This window comes from Zygosaccharomyces rouxii (assembly GCF_000026365.1).
Source record: "Zygosaccharomyces rouxii strain CBS732 chromosome C complete sequence".
NCBI lineage: Eukaryota > Fungi > Ascomycota > Saccharomycetes > Saccharomycetales > Saccharomycetaceae > Zygosaccharomyces > Zygosaccharomyces rouxii.
Window position 1 is genome coordinate 779,976 of NC_012992.1, and position 20,750 is coordinate 800,725.

The 20,750-nt window shown below is 38.9% G+C and overlaps 12 protein-coding genes across 12 annotated transcripts; 6 read left to right on the top strand and 6 right to left on the bottom strand.

Annotated features, from left to right (window-relative positions):
* Positions 1 to 655: 655 nt before the first annotated feature.
* SHS1 (septin SHS1) lies at positions 656 to 2,221 on the bottom strand (the record flags this gene model as incomplete). Its single annotated transcript, XM_002496042.1, has 1 exon — positions 656 to 2,221. The coding sequence occupies one exon, from the start codon at positions 2,219 to 2,221 to the stop codon at positions 656 to 658; it is 1,566 nt and encodes a 521-aa protein (XP_002496087.1).
* Positions 2,222 to 3,775: 1,554 nt separating this feature from the next.
* Positions 3,776 to 5,152, top strand: GCR2 (Gcr2p; the record flags this gene model as incomplete). The annotated part of the gene is made up of 1 exon (XM_002496043.1): positions 3,776 to 5,152. The coding sequence occupies one exon, from the start codon at positions 3,776 to 3,778 to the stop codon at positions 5,150 to 5,152; it is 1,377 nt and encodes a 458-aa protein (XP_002496088.1).
* Positions 5,153 to 5,366: 214 nt separating this feature from the next.
* On the top strand, positions 5,367 to 6,101 carry NNR1 (NADHX epimerase; the record flags this gene model as incomplete). Its single annotated transcript, XM_002496044.1, has 1 exon — positions 5,367 to 6,101. One exon carries the CDS (start codon positions 5,367 to 5,369, stop codon positions 6,099 to 6,101), a length of 735 nt encoding a protein of 244 aa, XP_002496089.1.
* Positions 6,102 to 6,459: 358 nt separating this feature from the next.
* PSY2 (Psy2p) lies at positions 6,460 to 8,949 on the top strand (the record flags this gene model as incomplete). The annotated part of the gene is made up of 1 exon (XM_002496045.1): positions 6,460 to 8,949. One exon carries the CDS (start codon positions 6,460 to 6,462, stop codon positions 8,947 to 8,949), a length of 2,490 nt encoding a protein of 829 aa, XP_002496090.1.
* A 155-nt stretch (positions 8,950 to 9,104) lies between these two features.
* Positions 9,105 to 9,974, bottom strand: SPS19 (2,4-dienoyl-CoA reductase (NADPH); the record flags this gene model as incomplete). Its single annotated transcript, XM_002496046.1, has 1 exon — positions 9,105 to 9,974. The coding sequence occupies one exon, from the start codon at positions 9,972 to 9,974 to the stop codon at positions 9,105 to 9,107; it is 870 nt and encodes a 289-aa protein (XP_002496091.1).
* Positions 9,975 to 10,747: 773 nt separating this feature from the next.
* On the top strand, positions 10,748 to 11,791 carry SPS18 (Sps18p; the record flags this gene model as incomplete). The annotated part of the gene is made up of 1 exon (XM_002496047.1): positions 10,748 to 11,791. The coding sequence occupies one exon, from the start codon at positions 10,748 to 10,750 to the stop codon at positions 11,789 to 11,791; it is 1,044 nt and encodes a 347-aa protein (XP_002496092.1).
* Positions 11,792 to 11,971: 180 nt separating this feature from the next.
* Positions 11,972 to 13,297, top strand: RTT106 (Rtt106p; the record flags this gene model as incomplete). The annotated part of the gene is made up of 1 exon (XM_002496048.1): positions 11,972 to 13,297. The coding sequence occupies one exon, from the start codon at positions 11,972 to 11,974 to the stop codon at positions 13,295 to 13,297; it is 1,326 nt and encodes a 441-aa protein (XP_002496093.1).
* Positions 13,298 to 13,347: 50 nt separating this feature from the next.
* Positions 13,348 to 14,598, bottom strand: RIO2 (protein kinase RIO2; the record flags this gene model as incomplete). Its single annotated transcript, XM_002496049.1, has 1 exon — positions 13,348 to 14,598. One exon carries the CDS (start codon positions 14,596 to 14,598, stop codon positions 13,348 to 13,350), a length of 1,251 nt encoding a protein of 416 aa, XP_002496094.1.
* Positions 14,599 to 14,749: 151 nt separating this feature from the next.
* Positions 14,750 to 15,151, bottom strand: ZYRO0C10362g (uncharacterized protein; the record flags this gene model as incomplete). Its single annotated transcript, XM_002496050.1, has 1 exon — positions 14,750 to 15,151. The coding sequence occupies one exon, from the start codon at positions 15,149 to 15,151 to the stop codon at positions 14,750 to 14,752; it is 402 nt and encodes a 133-aa protein (XP_002496095.1).
* A 251-nt stretch (positions 15,152 to 15,402) lies between these two features.
* Positions 15,403 to 16,038, bottom strand: ZYRO0C10384g (uncharacterized protein; the record flags this gene model as incomplete). The annotated part of the gene is made up of 1 exon (XM_002496051.1): positions 15,403 to 16,038. One exon carries the CDS (start codon positions 16,036 to 16,038, stop codon positions 15,403 to 15,405), a length of 636 nt encoding a protein of 211 aa, XP_002496096.1.
* A 379-nt stretch (positions 16,039 to 16,417) lies between these two features.
* ZYRO0C10406g (uncharacterized protein) lies at positions 16,418 to 17,569 on the bottom strand (the record flags this gene model as incomplete). Its single annotated transcript, XM_002496052.1, has 1 exon — positions 16,418 to 17,569. One exon carries the CDS (start codon positions 17,567 to 17,569, stop codon positions 16,418 to 16,420), a length of 1,152 nt encoding a protein of 383 aa, XP_002496097.1.
* A 1,360-nt stretch (positions 17,570 to 18,929) lies between these two features.
* Positions 18,930 to 20,726, top strand: HO (Hop; the record flags this gene model as incomplete). Its single annotated transcript, XM_002496053.1, has 1 exon — positions 18,930 to 20,726. The coding sequence occupies one exon, from the start codon at positions 18,930 to 18,932 to the stop codon at positions 20,724 to 20,726; it is 1,797 nt and encodes a 598-aa protein (XP_002496098.1).
* Positions 20,727 to 20,750: the final 24 nt, after the last annotated feature.

A 20,750-nucleotide genomic window follows, 5' to 3' on the forward strand; every position in this document is an offset into this window, starting at 1 on the left:
TCAACTTTATTTCCCGCCTCCTAGACATTAATATTCAGTGGCCTAATGATGTATATTGAGTTTTTCATGTAACACTATCAAAATATGCTTACCTGAACATTTTTGGGGTTAGAGTGTTCCCTACTTTTTTCTTATCATTTTTTCATTATGCCACGATTTATATTCAAAATTGTACTGATTTCAACAAACTTAAATTAAAAGGGAAGAGGATGATAAATGATTTTTCGTATGATAAAGAATGTGCCAATGGGCACGAAATGAAAAGTACAACACTGTACTAGAAATTATTGAGAAGTTGAAATAAGGAAAGACCAATAACAATATAATAATACTAATTATAATAATAAAAAAAAAAAACAACAAAAAAAAAAAAAAAAAAAAAAAATAAAAGGAAAAAAAAAAAAAAAAAAATAAGAAATTTTTGACAGTTGATCTGCTCATCTCCCATTATTTTCGCCTCACCTCATTTCATTTCAATTCATTTCATTTTATTTTAATATCTATATACAAATGCGTTGTGTATCTCCGCGTGTAATATTTAGGATTCCATCTCAATATGTTTTTATTATTAATTCTGCGTTATGACTTTGGTTCATCTAAGCCCTTGACAAAAACAAAATCCGATATGTTTTATATAGTTTTGAATTCGGTCATTCTATTGTCTATTAGATGCAATAGAGGCCAAATCCGTATATGTATCCTCTTTCTTGATATTACTACGTGAATAACTAGCGCTTATCGATGATGATGAATCCATAAAAGCATTTGGATCTTCTAATTGTTGTTGACGAATGAACTTTTCCCTTTGTTTCAAGTCATGAGCTTTTCTTTCCAGTTCTTGAATACGCATCTGTAATTCTTTTGCCGATTGTGCTTCCAATTTCTCCAATTTCTGTTGCCTTGCCAATATACGTTCATGTCTCAATACGTAGGGAACGGTTTCTGATATATTTCTCAATTTAGTTCTCTCAGGTGATTCCGAAGCCTTTTCCTCGTGTGGTAGGGATCTTTCCTCTGAGTCATGACTTGAATGTCGAAAAGCTTGATTCCTTGATGAAGATTTCGTATCTGGTGTAGATGGTGCTTCAGAGCCAATGGCCAAAGATTGTGAAGATTGAACTTGACCAGTTCTTATCAAAGAAGCAAAATTTGATAAACTTGGTGCTGCCGATTGTCTTGCAAGGTTTTTATCATTAGAAATATCCTGTTCAGAAACTGTTGACAATTTTTCAGCACGATAGTTCTCATACAACAAATTTTGTGTGGTATCTTTAAATTCCTGTAAATGAGAACCGAACAGAACGCTCTTTAAAATGTGTAAATCTGAAGTCTTACTATCACTAATGAACACTGATCCCCAGGGGTATGATCTCACATATCTACCTTCATTATCTGTGGAATCAGAACAAATCACAGCAAATGGTTGTAGATTGGCCAACGCTTGGTTCTCCTCAATAGTTTCGATATCATCATCTTCAGGATCAACTTCAAATTTATAGACCGGAACATGATGTTTTTCCAAATCACTGTTGATTTTCATTCTAAATTCATTCAATTCCTCCTTGGTAAATGAATCAGCTCTACTGATAATGGGTAGAACGTTGGTATAACGAGAGATTCTTTTCATAAATTCTATATCCATCTCTCTAAGTCCGTGACCGGTTGGTTCAATGAAATAAAGTGCAATGTGGATTCTAGTATCTTCAAATCTCGGATTTCTTTTAATTCTAGTTTCCTCTGCTAAAACAATATCAAATTGCTGTTCCAAATACAAAGTAACTTCATCAAAACATAACGAATCATCCATATTTTCACCAATTCCATGTGTATTAACTAAATTGAAAAGAATAATTTCTTCTTCATCTTCAAATTCCGCGTCTGCACTTGGTTGTCCAGTACCAATTTCAACCGATGTAGACGTTATTGTAATACCAGGTTCCCATTCTGCTCTAGATGGATCAAAAGGTGCTAGATAGGAAGGGATACCATTTCTAGAGTTAAATGACACAACTTTTGTTGGTGAAGTAACCTTAACTTTTGGTGAAACTTCATAAGTATCGGAGTCTTCATATTTATGAGGGAAAATGTTTGATTCTAACAAATTGTTGGCAAATGTCGTCTTACCGGTTCCTGACGGACCACATAGTAACATCGAATATGTGATACCGCGCCTGTGTTCTTTCTTCTTACGAAAGAGGTTTGGAGGAAGTGCGGGATTCATGATTTCAAAGAATGCTGACCTCGATTGAATGCAATTAAACACTGACAGAGATCAATTGAATTGAGTACTAATCCTTTAACTATAAGGTACGAAATATATTGGCATTGCACGGTATGGCATACGCGTATGATAAAACAGATCGGTTATTTCGAAATACATCATTTCAGACGAGATATATGTTCGGGTAACTACACATTGTCCGGGACGACCCTGGTTGTCCCAGAAATTAGTTTGTCCGAGCTAACCATGGTTGTATTCGAAACCAAACCATCCGGGTAACTGCTCTTTTCCGTCCTCCTGTCTCCCTCCCCATATTTATGCTAAGTACTTCCCTTTACTTGTACCTTGGCGGTACAGGAGCCGCTGATAGTAAACATGTTCGATAGAACTACTCTTCGAACTTCTCTGCTTTTGGTGGTTATTGTATGAGGATCTGCTAAATATGTATTCTCGAAAGAAGCCCGCTAACATGTATTTCCCCATATGTCTCACTATCAAACAAGTATGATTAGGTCTTTGCCACCCACTGAGTTAACTCGAATACGCCGGAGCTTGGTACATAATATAGATGGTGGTGTGGCTATCGCTGTGATTTGGGTTTTGGATCGAGACAATCGAGTTAGAGTATGGAAAACACGTATGCCTTCAGATACATAACTAGGCGTGGTTACAAGAGTATGGTTAGAACTTTGTTAAAGATTTACAAAACTTTACAAGCTGGTGTGCCAGAATACCTTGTGAAACACTGCCAATGTTGCTTATTCTCTGTGTGAGATGTTCCTGAGAAAATGAAGCTGCTTCTATGCTGTTTTTAGTCCAGCTTCCACTTCGAAAATCAGTCCTGTAACAACTTTATTTTCCTTCTCTCCAATTATGAATGATATATGCTATTGAATTTTATTATCCGACTCTTTGACACATTGGCATCGATGCATTGTATCCGTATTTGCTACAGGCGGGAGTGTCTGGGGCACCTTGGGATTCCACTATTTCCGAACCTGTAAAGTCAATTAGCGATGCCAAACCCTTATTCCGCTTCAACAACGGCATCATAACCAAACACGATGGGAAAACATCAATGGGCATATTTGAGATTGTCCTCAAAAATAAGATCAATCAGTTTGAAAAAAGTGTGAACATCCCCGGATTAAATTAAATTGGATGCAATAAACCAAAATTAAAAAATCACTTTTTTTTTCTGTGCATTTTTTTTTCACGACACATGGTAATAACATCTGGTCCTTGATGTCATCGTTCTGTTCTCCTGATCTAGTTTGCTAAGCAGACAAGGAGAAAAGGCGAAGAAAAAAAAAGTTGTTCTTAACGCCACGAGATGGCTTCAATGACAATGGAATACACCATTTGGAAATCTTCGCTCAAACGAGAGGTATCAAGTGAAGAGGATCTATTGACATCTGGTGATACCCCCACTTCTAAAAACTTCCACAGTTTTGCCACCCCAGTTGGACAGTACAGTGTGGGCGCTCCAAGGGTTCCTTCAGTGGGGTCAATCTTTGCATCTCTTTTGTCCAAGACGCTTATTGTGTAGGAGGAATGAACGATATTGATTTTGGAGCCTTAAGCCAGCAGCTTGCAACTACAGCTGGTATAATGCATCATCAGACAAAGCTAGACGTTTTCATTATAAGGGCTTATAAGTTACTATCGAACGGTGCTATTATCCATAGTAACGGAGCTTTACAAAGTGTTTCGAGTTCACCACAGGGATCAACAAAGACACCAGATGGGACTCCCAATAGCACAGGTGGCGGTTTAACTACAAGTGCTCAATATTTGCAAATTTTTTCCAAAATCTCTAAACTATACAATGCAACAATTTCATCGGGTTCCATTGACGATAGATCTACATCGCCTAAATCACCCATTGAGTTATATCAGCGATTTCAACAAATCATCAAGGAATTGGAATTGAGCTACGATGTTTCACCTTATAGTAAATATATTCAAAAATTAGATCAGGGCATTTGGCAAGTTAGAGACGATACAGAACTAAAAGGTGATAAACTTTGGGAATTGGCTTCCATGAGTATAGGCTCTATTTATGATCCAAGATCGGGTCAAATGCTATCACAAACTCGCAGGAAGACAAGTTCGATGGCAAATTCATTAGCTGCATCTACCAAGGCTTCGCCTACAGAAGTTCGCACGGCTCAACGTAATCCAACTGTTAATAGTATGGCTACAGATGCATCACTGCCGCAACAATTACAACGAAAATTACAAAACTTATCACAAGATGTTAACTCTCGTTCTTTGAACGGCTATTACACACAACCGACCAGTCCAGGACACGGTGGATTCAATTTTGGTCTGGGTGACGGTGACACTTTTTACAATTCCTTCACTGGTGCAGGTGGTGCAGGCAGTAATGGTGCCAACGGAGTTAGTGCAGGTACCTCTTGGAAAAGAAGATCCTTAGGTTCATTAGGTGCCGATGCACTCGACGATGAGGCCGTAGAAGAACTTTTACAATTAACCAACACTTCCAAAAGACAGAGAACAGCAACACCAGTCTATGGAAGTGGCCCGGAGTCTAGTGTATCGCAACCGGCAAATGCTACAGCAGCAGCAGCAGCAGCGATGAGTACTACACAATCACAGAACGAACTTAACGGATTTGGTCCTGCTGCCACTGCTGCCGCTAACGGGGCCGCAGGACCAACGACAACAGGCACTACGGATCCAGCTTCAACAGACACAGTTACTACCAACAGTTCTTTAGTCAATGGTGAAGCTGTAGTACGACAGTTGAAAAATACTTATGAGAATTTGGTCTCAGAAAAGGACCAAAGAATAGTCCAATTGGAACGAGAAATAGAATTACAAAGACAAGAAACTCAATGGCTGCGCAAGATGCTCATTGAAGATATGGGGTGCGTACGAAGCCTCTTAAAAGATTTAAGGAACTAATGTTTTACCTTCTCCTTATTCTATAGGCCACTTATGTGTTTAGATGTCGCGGTTACCCGCAGGTAAATGTAAGTAATCATTGGGGGTTGGAGGGTGAAGAAACCCTTAGGGAACGAATTGACTAATTAACAGTTTAGTTGACCACTGCTTAATCGAAGTTCATTTCCCTCTTTGTATCTACTAGAGATTCATAAATATTCATCGTCATTAATATATGTCACTGCTCAAAGTAGTTTCTTCCAAGTTAGCAGCTGAAGTTGATCAAGAGTTGATGGGACCCGGTGTGGGTTTCACCCTTCCACAACTAATGGAATTGGCAGGTTTCAGTGTTGCCCAAGCGGTAACCCGTGAGTTCCCACCAAGTTCAGTGAGTATGGATAAAAGCGTCTTTGTCATTGCTGGTCCTGGTAACAACGGCGGTGATGGGTTAGTCTGTGCGAGACATCTGAAATTGTTTGGTTACAATCCAGTGGTGTACTACCCCAAACGTAGCGAACGCAATGAATTTTACAAGCAGTTGGTCAATCAACTGAACTTCTTTAAGGTTCCAGTACTGCCCAATGAACAAGGCTCCACGGATTGGTTAGAATATTTGGACCCTGAGAGAACTCTTTGCATAGTCGATGCCATATTTGGATTTAGCTTTAAACCACCCATTAGAGAACCATTCGGTACCATTTTAGACCATCTGTATGGTCTAAAGGGTAAAGTACCCATTTTATCTGTCGATGTACCTTCCGGCTGGGATGTGGATAAGGGCCCCGTTACTGAACATGCATTGAAACCATCAGCTCTGATCTCATTAACCGTTCCTAAACCTTGCAGTACACACATGTCTCCGGAGACTTCTCATTACGTTGGAGGTAGATTCATACCCAGAGAATTCGCTAATAAGTACGGTTTTGAACCATTTGACTACGAGGGAACTGATCAAGTACTAAAATTGTAGTGTTAAGTCGACTGGTAAAACTGAAATGCTTGAAAAGTTACCATTTATGCCACTTATATACCATTCAATATAGTTCTTTTATAGCGATGAGATGCAATGCGATGAGATGATTAAAATTTTTCTTTTTTTTCCCATTTCTTTACAACATAAAAAATAATCATACAAAAGAAAGAACAGTTGATACAACTTAGAAAAGAAAGATTAAGGACTAAAAAAAAGTCACCAACAGAAGGTAGCTTCATCTTAAAAGTGGGTTGATTGCTTAATTTTGAGAACTGAGATCATTAACACTAAATTTTTGGAAGATTGCAAACCCTTTAGCAGAAGTTCCCTTTGATAGCGTTTACGCGAAATCGAGATGTATAACGGTGGTGATGAGATCTTCATTGGGGATACAACTCCAAAACGAGTCAAAGCCTATGTATTAGAGAATAATGAATGGAGGGATACGGGTACTGGCTTTTGTGTTGGAAGATTAGAAAAGAGTGATGTAGAGAATGATGATGCGTTACATGCATTCTTGGTGGTTAACAATGAAGATGCACCCGAGGAGGTTCTACTCAAATCCAGATTAGAAGGTAATATCGAATATCAAAGGCAGGAAGAGACTCTAATTGTTTGGAAAGATTTGACCGGTCATGATATTGCACTGAGTTTCGAAGAAAGTGTTGGATGTGATGTACTTTGTGAATTTGTTGTACAAGTGCAGAGGAAATTGGAACCTAACATTTCATTAGTAGCGGTTAAATCTACTGACAACGGTGTAGGTTCAGTGCACGAAATTATAACGGGACCCGTTACATTACCATCTCGAGATTGGAAACAAGACGAAACCTCGTTATTGGAAGCGCTTAGAATTTTGAATGAGAATGTGGCATTTGATTTTTTGAAGAATGAGACCATTGAATTTGTATTGAGAACCAATTATCTGGATATTTTAATTAAACATTTCTACGAGTCTGAAAGACAAAGATTACCCAGAGATCTATTATTGTTGGGGAGTATAGTGAAGACGTTAATCCTTTACAATCAAAGAGACATTTTGGAACAAATGGTTGCTGATGATAGAATTATGGGGATTGTAGGAATTTTAGAATACGACACCGAATTCCCCACATCAAAGGCAAATCATAGAGAATGTTTAGATTCTTATGGACCTGGTTTCAAGGAAGTGATCCCCATTGACAATACAGACCTTAAAGCTATTATAAAGAAATGCTTCCGATTACAATTTTTGAAAGATGTGGTGTTGGTTAGATTCTTAGACGATCACAATTTTAATCTGATTGTTGATATCATCTTAGATCTTGAGACATGCATTGTGGATTTTTTACAAGTGGATCCCTTCTTGGATAAATTGATGGAATTGTACGACGATGATAAGAAATTTAAAGACGAGTTTCCAGAAAATGAATTACCTGAGAAAAGGAAAGGCGGTATCAAACTTTTACATCAATGTGTTCAAATGTCAAAGGGACTTGATCCAATCGACAAGTCGAAGTTTTACAAAACTCTGGTAAGGAAACCTTTGTTCAAAGTTTTGGATTACGCATTTAGAGTGGAAACTGATGACAGTGTAAGAATACTAGCTACTGATACAATCATAACGATTATAGAACATGATATCCTTTTAATCCATAGTGTACAACACGAAAAGAAACATCACGAGGCGAGTGGAATTCAAAAGCAACAAGGACAATCTTCAGAAGATGGGAAACCTACCGCCAAAGATATGTCGCTGTTGTTAATTCTATCTACCATACTCCTAACAGATAAGAGTCCCGGTTTGAAAGAACAAGTAGCGCAGGCTTTGAACACTCTCTTACATCCAGAAGGATGTTTTGGTACAGAAAGTGACTTCGATGATAGTCCCCCACGTAATGGTAGGGGCAGTACAGATTTTATTTCAGATTTTAACTATGATTTACAAATGACACCAGAGGAAATGGAGGGAAATGTTGGGTACTTGAATGGTGCCAGTGGGACTAGTCCTGATTTATTAATGGTTGAGTATTTTAGCAATTTTTACAGTCAAGTGGCTCCTATTCTTTTCGCACCACTGATAAGGAAAAATGGCAACCCACCAGCTAACGAATTACAAGGTCGTGATAACAGTTCATTGATACATTTGGTCAAATTCGTTTCATTCACCTGCACAGAACATGATAGACGATTGTCACGTCAATTCGTTTTGGAACATGGCTTATTGGATTCCGTGAGTGAATTGATCGGACCTTCACACTCTTTACAATTAAGGCTTACAGCTGTGAGGTGTCTCAAAAACATCATGTGTCTCGATGATGATTATTATTACAGGTATATGATTTCAAAGGAATTATTCAAACCTATTCTTGGTCTTTTAGAGGAAAACCTGTACGAGGATAATTTGGCAAATTCGTGCATACAAGATTTTTTCAAAATTATTGCATCGAATTGTTTAAATGTTAGGGAAGAGGTGGGTCTTTCGGCCTATTCTTACATTGTCTTCAAAACTACAAATTTCACTCTTTTAAAGACCCATCTGATTGAAAAATACGGTTCACTTCTAGAAAAGACAAGGTATATTAAATTTGTCGATGATTTGCTTCGATATCATGAAGAGCAAACTATTTCAGAAGAGAACTTTATTAGAATCAAACCTAGATCTGGTTCAATGGGCGCTGGTGACCCAACTGATGAGGATAATAAATCTGCAAAGAGGCCACATTCTGAATTGGATCCTCATGGTTTACAGGATTCGGATCCTTCTATGGGGGAACGAAGTGTAACTTTTAAAAGGGCATTAGATAAATTCAACAGGGTAGACTCATCATCATCTGCCATTTTTGGCGAGATATTGAGAGAATAATAATAATAATAACAATAATAATGGTAATGATAATGATACTAATAATAATTTTCTTGTTTTTGCCTTATATTACTGAATAATGTAATTATATACTTGGAGGTACAAATTGGTAACGTAAAACAAAGGGAAAAAAAAAAAAAGGCAACAACTTGCATTTAAAGCTTCGATTTAATACTTTTCAAAAGCTGTTTCGGGTACATGTCACGACTAAATGTACTGCCAATGTGCCAAGCACCCCCATCTACTGCGGTGACCGTACCATTAACAAATGATGATGCTGGTGAAAATAAATACACGGTAGAATCGGCAATATCTCTTGTAGTCCCTAAACGTTGTAAAGGAATCTGTTCAATGGCTCTTGATTCTAACCCCGCTGGCAGTAATCTCTTTATACCTTCTGTGCCTTCAATAGGTCCAGGTGCAATACAATTACAACGAATCCCTAAAGGTCCTAATTCTACCGCCAATGCATTGGATAAAGCGTCGACACCCGCCTTTGCAGCACCCACATGAGACTGGAATGGAACTCCACTGTAGTGTAAAGTAGCAGAAACAAATACGACTGAACCTTTAGTCTTGACCAATTCTGGGAAGCATGCCTTAACAGTATTAAAACTACCCAATAAATCAATATCGATTACAGATTTAAATGCATTCGGTGAGAGATGGGAAAAATCTGCAATGAAGTTACCGGCAGCACCGGCGATAACATAATCAATCTTACCAAACTGTTCAACAGTTTTTTCGACGGCCCTTTGTAATTGATCAAAATTTCTGACGTCAACTTTGGTTAGTGGTAAAATGCTAGCGGAGCAAGACAATTGAGACATTTCCTTAGCCGCAGCAATTGTCTTAGCTTCATTACGACCCACAATAGCTGCATGTGCACCCAATAGGACCATAGCCTCAGTCTGAACTCTGCAGATGGTACCACTTCCACCTGTAACAAATACTACTTTATCCTTAAAGATATCAGGCTTCCAGGGACCATTCTCTACAAATGATGAATCGAGTGTGTTGACCATTTCGGATAATATTTGAACTGATATAATTTAGCGTAATGAAGGAGAAGTTACATTGATCGTTCAAATGTGATGATCCTTTATATATGTATATGTGTATGTACTTTAAGAATCCGGGGTTTATAAGCTGTGTGCGCCGCACGTCATGGAGATGAGTCTGAATCTGAAATGGGGTAATGCAAATGCATACAGGAGGACTAGAGAGATTTTGATGGTCTGGTTGATCAGTATGGTGGGGGGAATTATATGTTGAGATAGAGAATAAAGAGTTTTGTTGGTTGTTCTTTTTTTTTTAGAATTTTAAGTGCTTCAGTTGCGGTTCGAACGCAAGACAGATGTCCGAAATAAAGTGCGTCGGTTCAAACCACACCAGAGGCAGTAGTATAAAGAGAGTCTCACTAATACCAAGGGTGTGGTATAAACAACACAAACTACTCATTGACACTAAGGTTTCCTAAAGCTTTTCTAACCTAGCTAATCTTAACCATCCATCACGTGCTGTCCGGGAGGTCAGATATCTTAAATTTGTCCGGTATACCGGTAATACCGGACACTTCACCGGACAAGTTTTTCACTGCCTTTGTGAATTTTCGATATCAGAGTTGATGGCGATGTTGTCATGTTCATCGAGTCCATAACTCTCGTTTAAATAATAAAAACCAAGTACTAGGTATCAAAACTATTTACCCTAGCTGTTCATTCAGTTGCGTAGCATTGATTCCTGTGCAGCAAATTAAATTGAATCCTCCTGCCCGCCGTTATTTACACACCACTAAATGTCAGATTGGAAAGTAGATCCAGACAACCGTAGAAGGTTGCTACAATTACAAAAGGTTGGGGGCAATAAGAAATGTGTCGATTGTAATGCTCCAAATCCACAATGGGCTTCACCAAAATTTGGTGTTTTCATCTGCCTAGAATGCGCTGGTACTCATAGAGGTTTAGGTGTTCACATTTCATTTGTTAGATCTATTACAATGGACCAATTTAAACCGGAAGAACTAATTAGAATGGAAAAAGGTGGTAATGAACCATTCAATCAATACATGACTTCACATGGGATTGACCTTAAGTTACCGCAGAAATTAAAATATGATAATCCAATTGCAAGTGATTATAAGCAAAAATTGACATGCATAGTGGAAGATAAGGAATTTGTGGAACCTGAACACCCTGATTTTGATCCTAGTATACTTGGTAAAGAACAAGACGAATCTAGTTCCTTAGGTTCAGTTTCTAGCAAACAAGCAACCTCGATCGAATCCAGGAAGCCTGCCAAGACAGAGGCCAAGGAGAAGAATGAAGCTTATTTTGCGGAACTAGGTCGTAAAAACCAAACTAAACCTAATTTTTTACCACCATCACAAGGTGGTAAATATCAAGGTTTCGGTAGCAGCCCTGTGCAAGGTAGCCAGGACCCCGCTGCCTCGAGTACCCTAAGCATAGATAATTTCCAGAAGGATCCCTTGGGAACTTTTACTAAAGGATGGGGTCTTTTCTCCAATGCGGTTACTAAATCCTTCGACGAAGTTAATGAGTCTGTGATACAACCAGGTTATCAACAATTGCAATCAGGACATTGGTCAGAGGAAACAAGAAGAGCAGCAACCCAATTTGGTCAAAAATTCCAGGAAACGGGCAATTATGGTATACGGGCACTTTCATCATTTACCAAGAGTTGGCAAGATCCTGAAAATGGTGCAGCTCCGAATTCTGCTGCCGCTCAATATTCCAAATTATCGAGTTCAGAAGCAAGCGCTGCAGGTCAGGGAAGAGCTGCCACTAAGAAGCCAATAGATGAAGAGTGGGATGACTTTTAAATTATTTCGAGACTATACTTATTATTTTTTTATTTTTTTTTTTTTTTTACTATTCTACATACATTTATACAATATGACAAAAAATGGTGAAAAATATATATAAAGGAGATCGATGAGCAGAACTATCCTTATTTCAATGAACAGATCGAACCCTGACCGGAAGAGAGCAGAAGCTTGATCATGGACTCCCTTTTGAATAATTTGGATCCCGAATTGCGTAATTCGGTTTTATCTATTGTTAAAAAGGTACCAGAATCTGTATCAATTTTCCAAAAGGTTTACGATGCTGGTAGAACAAGTAATAATGAATTCGAACCATTGAGGAAATCTCAAAAATTGGGGAATGAGAGTACCTCTGAAGAGAGTATTGATAGATCAAGTGTGATCTTTGGATTAAACGATGTTTCTGTACTATCACCACTACGAAAGAAATTAAATTTGGCCCTACATCTTAGTCGTGGTGATAAAACCCCAACGTTATCGTTGTTAAGAGATGGTAGACAAGAATTGGCCATTAGGGATTTAGGTAAAAATATTACTATGGCAGTCTTCTTACCAGTAGCCGAAAAAATGGGCAACGTCTACCTTTTTATCACATATACAAAATCTGTGGATGATAAGTACGGTGATCCCATACTAATAACATTGAATAAGGAGTCCGTATTACAACAATTCAAACAAAATGGTATTATTGAAAACGAGATTGGCGAATTCACTAAATGCATTGAATATATGAGGAAACAAGCAATCCTAGCCGGATTTAGGATTACTGATCCATTTTTCACAAATTCATCTCAACAATCACCATCATTCCATGTCGAATGTCATAGAGGTACAAAGGAAGGAACTCTGTATTTCTTGCCAGAGCATCTAATATTCGGATTCAAGAAACCCATACTGGTTTTCCAATCATCTGATATTGAATCCATTACGTATACATCAATTACCAGGTTAACCTTTAACGTCAATTTAGTGACAAAGGAGGATGAGAAGTTTGAATTCTCAATGATAGATCAAAGTGAATATAATAAGATTGATGACTATGTGAAAAGAAAGCAGGTTACAGATAAATCAATGTCGGAAGAATTAAAGGCAAAGTCGAATTATAAAAATCAGCAAGCAGCACAAGGTGAAAACAACGAACCATCTGCATTAAAAGAAGCAGCGCAACTCATGGAAGGTGGTAATGAAGGTGGTAATTTGAATGGAGCTGAATTTGATGACGATGATGATGAAAATGATGCAAATTTCGAAGAAGAAAGTGGATCTTCTGATGGAAGTGATGAGTCAGGGGAAGAAGAAATGAATGATGAAACTGCTGATCGTGAAGCAATGCGTGAAGAACAACATGATGAACAGCATGAAATGGAAGATGCAGAAGCCGAGGAAGCCGAAGATTTAGAACAGGAGCAAGACGGCGGTGGAGATGCAGATGATATCCCCATCGAACTTGATGATGACGATGACGGGGACGATGATGAAGGATCAGGTGTAGAGTACGACTAAAGACAAAAAAAATTGAATTGAATTTATTATACAATATAAAATAAAGTTTATTATTCTAGTATATAATTACCAAGTTTATCCATTTTCAAGTTCCCCATACCCGTGGAGAGCGCTTCAATAATACGTTCATTTTCCTCTTCTTGATCAGATTGATCATCACTTTCTTCTGAAGATTCTTCTTCGCTGTAATAATCACTATAATCTTCATTAGAAGAACCTCCCTCTTCTTCTTCTTCTGATTCGTATTGTGCATACCTCATGCTTTCTACAGCCTCTTCTAAATGAGCATCTGCTGGTTTCTTTTTACTGAATCCTGATGCGCTAACCAATTCATCCAAATTGTCACACCGTACTACATCCCTTTTGAAGACCGGATAAGCGTATTTGTAACCATCACCATATCCGTCGGAATCTAACATGGAAGAATCAGGTTTAGGGTCATACTTCAATTTCTTCTTGAAAAACCTGCGAATACATTCGATATCTCTTCGGAAGAAAAACTCTGCATCAGGGTGCTGAATTGATATACATTGTGGAAAATCAATCACTACAAATCCACAATCACTTGAATCGGTTGTATCCTGATCCTTAATCATAATGTTAAATTCGTTATAATCACAATGAATTAATCCACTCTTGGCTAAATCAACTGCGAATTTCATCAAATCGCTGTAAAGCTTAGGAATATTTGAATGAGTTCTCAAATTTTTCATGGGAAAACCCTTAATGAATTCCATAAGAACCATATGACGAGAGTTATCGAATGCTTCCGGAACCTGGAAACCTCTTGAATGCAATAGTGCCAAAAACTCATACTCCTTATGAGCTGCCAATAACGATAAATGCATCCAACTAGTACCTTGTCTTGAATGCTTTAGATAATCTCTATTATTTCTCACAGAAGTGAAAGAAGTTCTACCCAGTCTATGGATTTTCATCACTTGGGCGTTACCATTCCTGTCACTAACTTTATAGATATCAGATTCCTTACCAACACCAATAGTGTTACCAATAGAGTAAACTGTATCTCTATTAAGCATTGCTTTTATAGCCATATAATCAAATCCATTATAAGTCAATCTGTAACCGTCATAACTGGAATTTCTTACCCTTGCAACTAGTTTGACTTTGGCTAGATCACCAATGGATCTGTGGGTACCAGAGATAGATCTTAGACCCGATAAATTGTGAATCATTGTTGTTGGTACAACTTCATGATTTCTTGATCCCTGTTCAACAGCTTTTAGCACACGGAAATCATCCGTCGTCAAATACCTCATATAACTGACATCGAGCTTCATCCTGGTCTAGTTGTCCTATAGCTGTACACTCCTCCTCACACCGTAATATCTTTAGCTCATCTCATCTCATCTCATCTCATCTCATTGCTCAAAATTTTCACCGAATCATCGCTAACGAACCATAGTACCAACACTGCTACACCAGTACTAATCAACGTCTGCCGGTTGCCTCTTCGTAATTCGGTGGTGGCTCGACTGGTAATTCATCTGATGAGCCAGGTGGGAAGGCTTCCTCTGTAGTTTCTTCTGTATGTTGTTTTTTGTGATTACTAGGAGTACCCTTTATACCATGAACAGCTCCCTTGACACCGCCGTAAACCGATTCACAACCGAGGAAAACTAAGCCTAAAGCTAACTGAACTGGTCTTAGTGTGCTGTCAAAGCACTTATCATTTCTTGAAAGCCTCCTATGGCACCTTATACACCTTATCTCAATCGGTGAGATCATTCTATCCCGAACTTCATACATTTTCTTACCTTGATTCTTAGCCCTTGAAGTCGGATTTTGCTGCAGTTCTCTATGGCATTGTAGACATATGCGGCCAGTCCCCATTATCGTAGTTATGATAGTCGTATTACCAGGATCCTGTAGTAAACTGTAGTGGTTGCCTAATCTTGCTGTCCTTTAAGAGGGCAAAGGAGATTCAGATATAGCAAAACAGGGTCAGCCATGTGACAGGGGCTTATATGATCAACACTAAATGAAACCGTAACCTTTGAATCTGTAAGATATATGCAAAACAAAAGAATCTACATAAATATTGAGGGCAGGGTCAGCTGCAGCGCAGTGCTAGCCAGTTTGGCTTACCATCTGCCACCACCGTAGTTTTCACCACCACCGTAGTTGTTACCACCGCCGTAGTTTTCACCACCGCCGTAGCTATTGCCACCGCCGTAGCCGCCACCGCCGTAGTTATTACTACCACCAAAGTTGTCGCCGCCACCGTAGCCGCCGCCGTAGCCGCCGCCACCGAAATCATCACGTCTTTCCTCACGTCTCTCCTCGCGTCTTTCATGCTTGTTTTCGTGTCTGTTTTCATGTCTGTTTTCATATCTGTTTTCAGGTCTATCTTCACGTCCTTCCCATCCTTCTTCACGTCTCTCATGCTTGTGTTCACGGTGTTCTTCAATGCCTTCACCGGCTTCTTTACCGGCCCATGCACCACCAATGGCACCAATGACACCACCTAGTTTAGCATGGTTAGGGCTGACCTTTGATCCACCGTATGCACCTGCGACACCACCAATCAATTCACTCATAAAATGGTGATGGTGTTCACCGCCTTCCTTGTTGTGGTGGAATAATCCTCTTTCACCGCCACCGTTTTCGTTATTAGCGTTGAAATCACCTTCGCCGCTGTAGCCACCGTTGTAGCCACCGTTGTAGCCACCGTTGTAGCCTTCGTCACCGCCTCTGTTATAGAAATCGTCAGCAGACATATTTGATCTAGTTGTATTGGTCGCTGTTCCTTAATTGCTCGAGAATAAGAAGTGGCAAGTACCGGATCAATCAGATCTGGAAACTAATCTGCCCCTTTTATATGATTGCTGTTTCTTAGGGACGAGGCTGAAACGCTCCGTCTTAAATTAGTTTGGCGCATCAAACCGAGGCTTTAACCGAATTCGTTTCGTTTCTTGTTGAAATTTCGAAAAGATGACAAGCTGTATTTTCCTTTCTAGAATCCATTGCTAAAACAACCGGATGTCGGTATAGCGATGGCTATAATTCTAATAATATCCACGGAATTTGCCTGACCAATCACTTCTCTTGGCATTTAGCTGTTTCTTTGTTCGTCTTTTGGATCTTGTCTCATGATGTTCAAAGCGACAACTGAACGAATTTGAAGATCAAGATAGAACTTTGTTTGCCACTAAGCCATATGGTACGTTTACCTGTTGGGTAAGCGGTTCTTAGGTACCATGAAGGGACAGACTCTAATTCTAAACAACCATTCTCGTTAATCGTGAAAATTGCTGTCTTGTCATTCGCGTCACAAATTAGTCTTCCATGGAGTAATCGACAACTGCCCTTGTCAGAGGATAATTCGTAAAATCCGGCAACAAATTCTGTCAATTCAAAAATTGCAGATTGTCCTGTTAACCCACCATATTCCAGCGAACCGTCTCTGTTTAAAAACCCATTCTCTCGAGGTAGCATCATATTTTGACAATGTATATAACCAAAGAGTCTCGGTTCATTCTTCCGATTTACGGATGCTCCCTTTGGTAGAAAACGCAAGCCTCTTCTGTCACATGTCGGTGGATAAACAACTTTAACTGCATCAATTGGTCTAAAATTTTCCAATTCAAACGGACCTGTAAGTTTGTAGGAAAATCTAAATTCTTCTAAATCCTTTCTCCGCTTGCAAAGCACTTGAATTCTACGGTTATGGAAACCCTGGCTTATAATATTTTCGATGGTGCGCCTGCGAAAATGTGATTCTAAACTTGGCAATGCAAGGTTTCTCTGAAGTACCTGCATTAGATTCAACTTTTCGTACAAATCATAAGCCATTTTAAAATAATCGTAAACGTCCCTAGAAGAATTGGATCCGCCATGTTTGAGATATTCGCTTTCCCAGAAATATTCATCATTCCCATCTTTATCTTTCCAATACTTCTTCAAATTGCCTAGTAGCTCCTCTCCGGTAATTTCTAGTGAATTATCATTGTTAAGCTCTGGTGATTGCAAAACTTTAGTGACGTCAACAAAGGCAGGAGCATGAACCCGCATAGTTGATTCCCATAATCCATGAATAGTGAATGCATTTAGGGGTCCTAGAATATTAACCGGAGTTTCATTTTCAACGTCGATCTGAGGCAATTGATAACGCCATATTAAACTTAGAGTAAACATCCTTTCAATCAAGGGTGGCTCTTCGATGTGTAGAGAACTCAAGTCCGGTTCTGCCCCCAACATGGGTAATTGGTTCAGCTCGTAGAAAGTCCGAACGATATCTTTACCCAACATTCTTGGAGTTATGTGTAAAAGAGTCGGTCATTAGACTCAATTGTAAGTCTTCCTCTATTCTCTCTCTTATTTTATACTTCTTTTTTTTTTTAGTCATGATCATCTATTATCGCTATAGTTGCCGTTATCGTTCAGAGCGGATAAATACATGGCGGCAATCAATTCAATTAAATACAGATGCAATGAACCCCCGTGACTCAAGAATCCTCAGATTTATCCCCGTCTCTTTCATAATATACAACGAGCTCTCAATAAAGAAATCGAATGGCTGGTCTTTTAGTCTTACTTGAGGTATAGCACCATTGCTCACCTCCATATGCACATCTCACATTCTCCCCAGCCTTATAGACAGGTTATTCTTACCAATCATGGTAGGGTTTCGTGTCTCTCCGTTATTCATATTCCCATTTCAATTAAAAACCCTTTAAAAGTATATTTCAATTAAGGGTACTCTTAATAGAATGAGTGCCTCAAATCCATGTTAAAAAATGCATCAGTTTTTTTTTTTTTTTTTTTTTTTTTTTTTCAGCGCGCACCGAGAGCCGGAAAAAATGGGCGGCTGGCAGATCAGAAATGATCCAACCAGCAGCTTAATCAATTAGAAAATAATTGATCTTGTAAGAAAAAATGGAGATATTGACCAGCGGTAAACTGCATCTTGTAGGTTAAAACCATGCCTATTTTTTGAATATACTTTAAAGTATTTCATGCTCTTGATGAATTTTTGATTCTTGAAATGTTATTTTTCTTGCTTCAGGTATGGTCTTCAAATGGATATAGAATTGAATATTAGCGTGGGGAACGAGGGGGTTATTAGACATCGAGATGGCTCAGGCACACATAGTCATCGTAAATGGCGGTGACTGTGGATTTAAGTTCGCGTGAGGCTGTAGGAATGCATATGCGCAGTAAAAGATCAATGGGATGGGAGGCAGAGGGATCGATCAATAATGATCCTTGATTCGTGTTTTCGCACTCGATCTTAGAATTCCTATTTTCTGTGAAGAATAAAAATTGCCCAAGCGGGTTATCAGATTTGGTAGTTGAGGCTATCTTGGCTATTCATCGATTAAAATATAGGATTGGATCAAAAGATGTCATTCTCTGCCGCCAATCCAATACACATTCATATTCGATCAACGCCAAATACGAAATGCGTTAGCGTTAACGTTATACCGTCAGCCACGAGTGGTGGTGGGATAGACTTATCTTACCCAAACTGGGCTCTTAAACCTCGAGGAGCTTAGCGGTTGGTCTGTTGGAATGAAATCATATTAAAGCAGATCAAATCTGATCCCATTCTCCAAGATTTGTCCTTGCTTTCTGCAATGGTAGTCAGATCAAGTACTAGATCATTAATATGTTAGAAGAAGGAACAAAGCTCTTAATGGCCAATGGTCAGATCAAAGATGTTGGTAAACTGGATGTTGGTGAAATGGTAATGTGTGAAGATGGTAGTAGTGCAAAAGTCACTTCAGTCGCTAGGGATGTACAAACCACTTACCAAATTTTGCAAAAGACCAAGCATAGGGCCAATGAAGGTGAAGCTGCTGAAAAGGACCCTCTACGTCGAGAGATCCATCATAGATTGGGATTTCAATGTTCAGTGGCCCACGAACTGGCCTTAAGAACATCGATGAAACCAAGTGTAGAGAACTGCTTCAAAAGAAACCACTTTAAAGTTTGTTGGAAGAACTTGGAAGATACTTTGACATTGGATGGTAGAATAATCAAGATCCCCAAGACACATCATAAGGATTTCCCCATGACACCCGAAGGTCAACTGGCCGCTAAGGGTTTTCTAGATGAAAAAGAGAATAGTACCGGTAGATTCGCGGAATACAATGTTCAGGTTAGAGATCTGGATATCTTGGAAGCTCAAGTTCGCGTAAACAGTTTTTTAAGGTTTAATCCATTGTTAGAAGGTAACGGAGTTCTCTCAGAATTCCTTACAGGTCAAAAGGGTCTTAATTCGCCCGCAGTCTTAACCATGGCATGGTTATTAGGATTATGGATAGGTGACGGTACGACAAAGGAACCTGAAATTAGTGTTGATAGTCATGATACGGGTCTTATGGAAGGTCTTATCGAGCGCGGCAAAATTTGGGGACTTTATCCGGAGTATAAGGATGAACAAATTCCATTGAGAGCTAAACATGTTAAATTGTTTTATGGATCTGAATGTGATGGACATCGCAGAAATCGCCATTTGAGAAAGAATAATCCATTCTGGAATTGTGTGGTAAACTTAAAATTTAAGAGGGAATTAGATGGTGAAAAGCAAATTCCATCATTCATGTGGACTGAAGATTTGGAAGTCCGTGAAGCATTTCTAGCAGGACTTATTGATTCTGATGGTTATGTTTCAAAGAGGAAAAATCCTTTAGACTCATTCAAAGTTTCCATACAAACAGTTTATCCATCGATCATGGGCGGCATAGTACACATCACTAGGTCGCTAGGTATGCCCGTTACTGTAACGACTAGATCCGCCAAGACTGCAACTATTGTTGGTAGGACAGTTAGTTGTCATTTCACTTATGATTGTCATTTAGCCGGTCGTACACCAATGCAAAAGGTTTTGTCTTACTGTCGTAGTGGACATAAAGTGAAAACGGAACCTGAATATGTGGAAAGAAGTCCCATTTATTTTGGATTTAATGAAGAGAAAAGAGGTTCGAATAATGTCGTAGGTGTAACTACCAATTCTGATAAAAGAATTTTATTAGATAATAAAATCGTCATTCATGCATGCGGTGATCATTGTAAGGCGGAACAACCAAAATTAACTACAACTAGATGTTTAAAATACTGTATTGCTTGTCCCCGTAAAGGTGTCAGATATTTCTACAGAGACTGGTCAGGTAGGCATCTGATATGTGGACGTTGTTACGGGCGCTATAAGTTTAGCGGGTACAGATGTCTTCATTGTCAATACGTTCCCGAATCTCGTGAAATTAAAAGAGCCAAACTAAGAGGTGAAGAATTGGGTACTTCGCCTGACGGTACCACAGTTAGCGGGCTAATATGTGGTAAATGTAATGGAATTTTAAAATTTGATGAAATAAGAGGACCAAGAAAGGTTACAACGACTACGGATATATCATCAGATATTCCAGCGTCAAATATACTATCAGACATTTCTGTAACTGTATAATAATAACGACTTGAAATTTTTTTA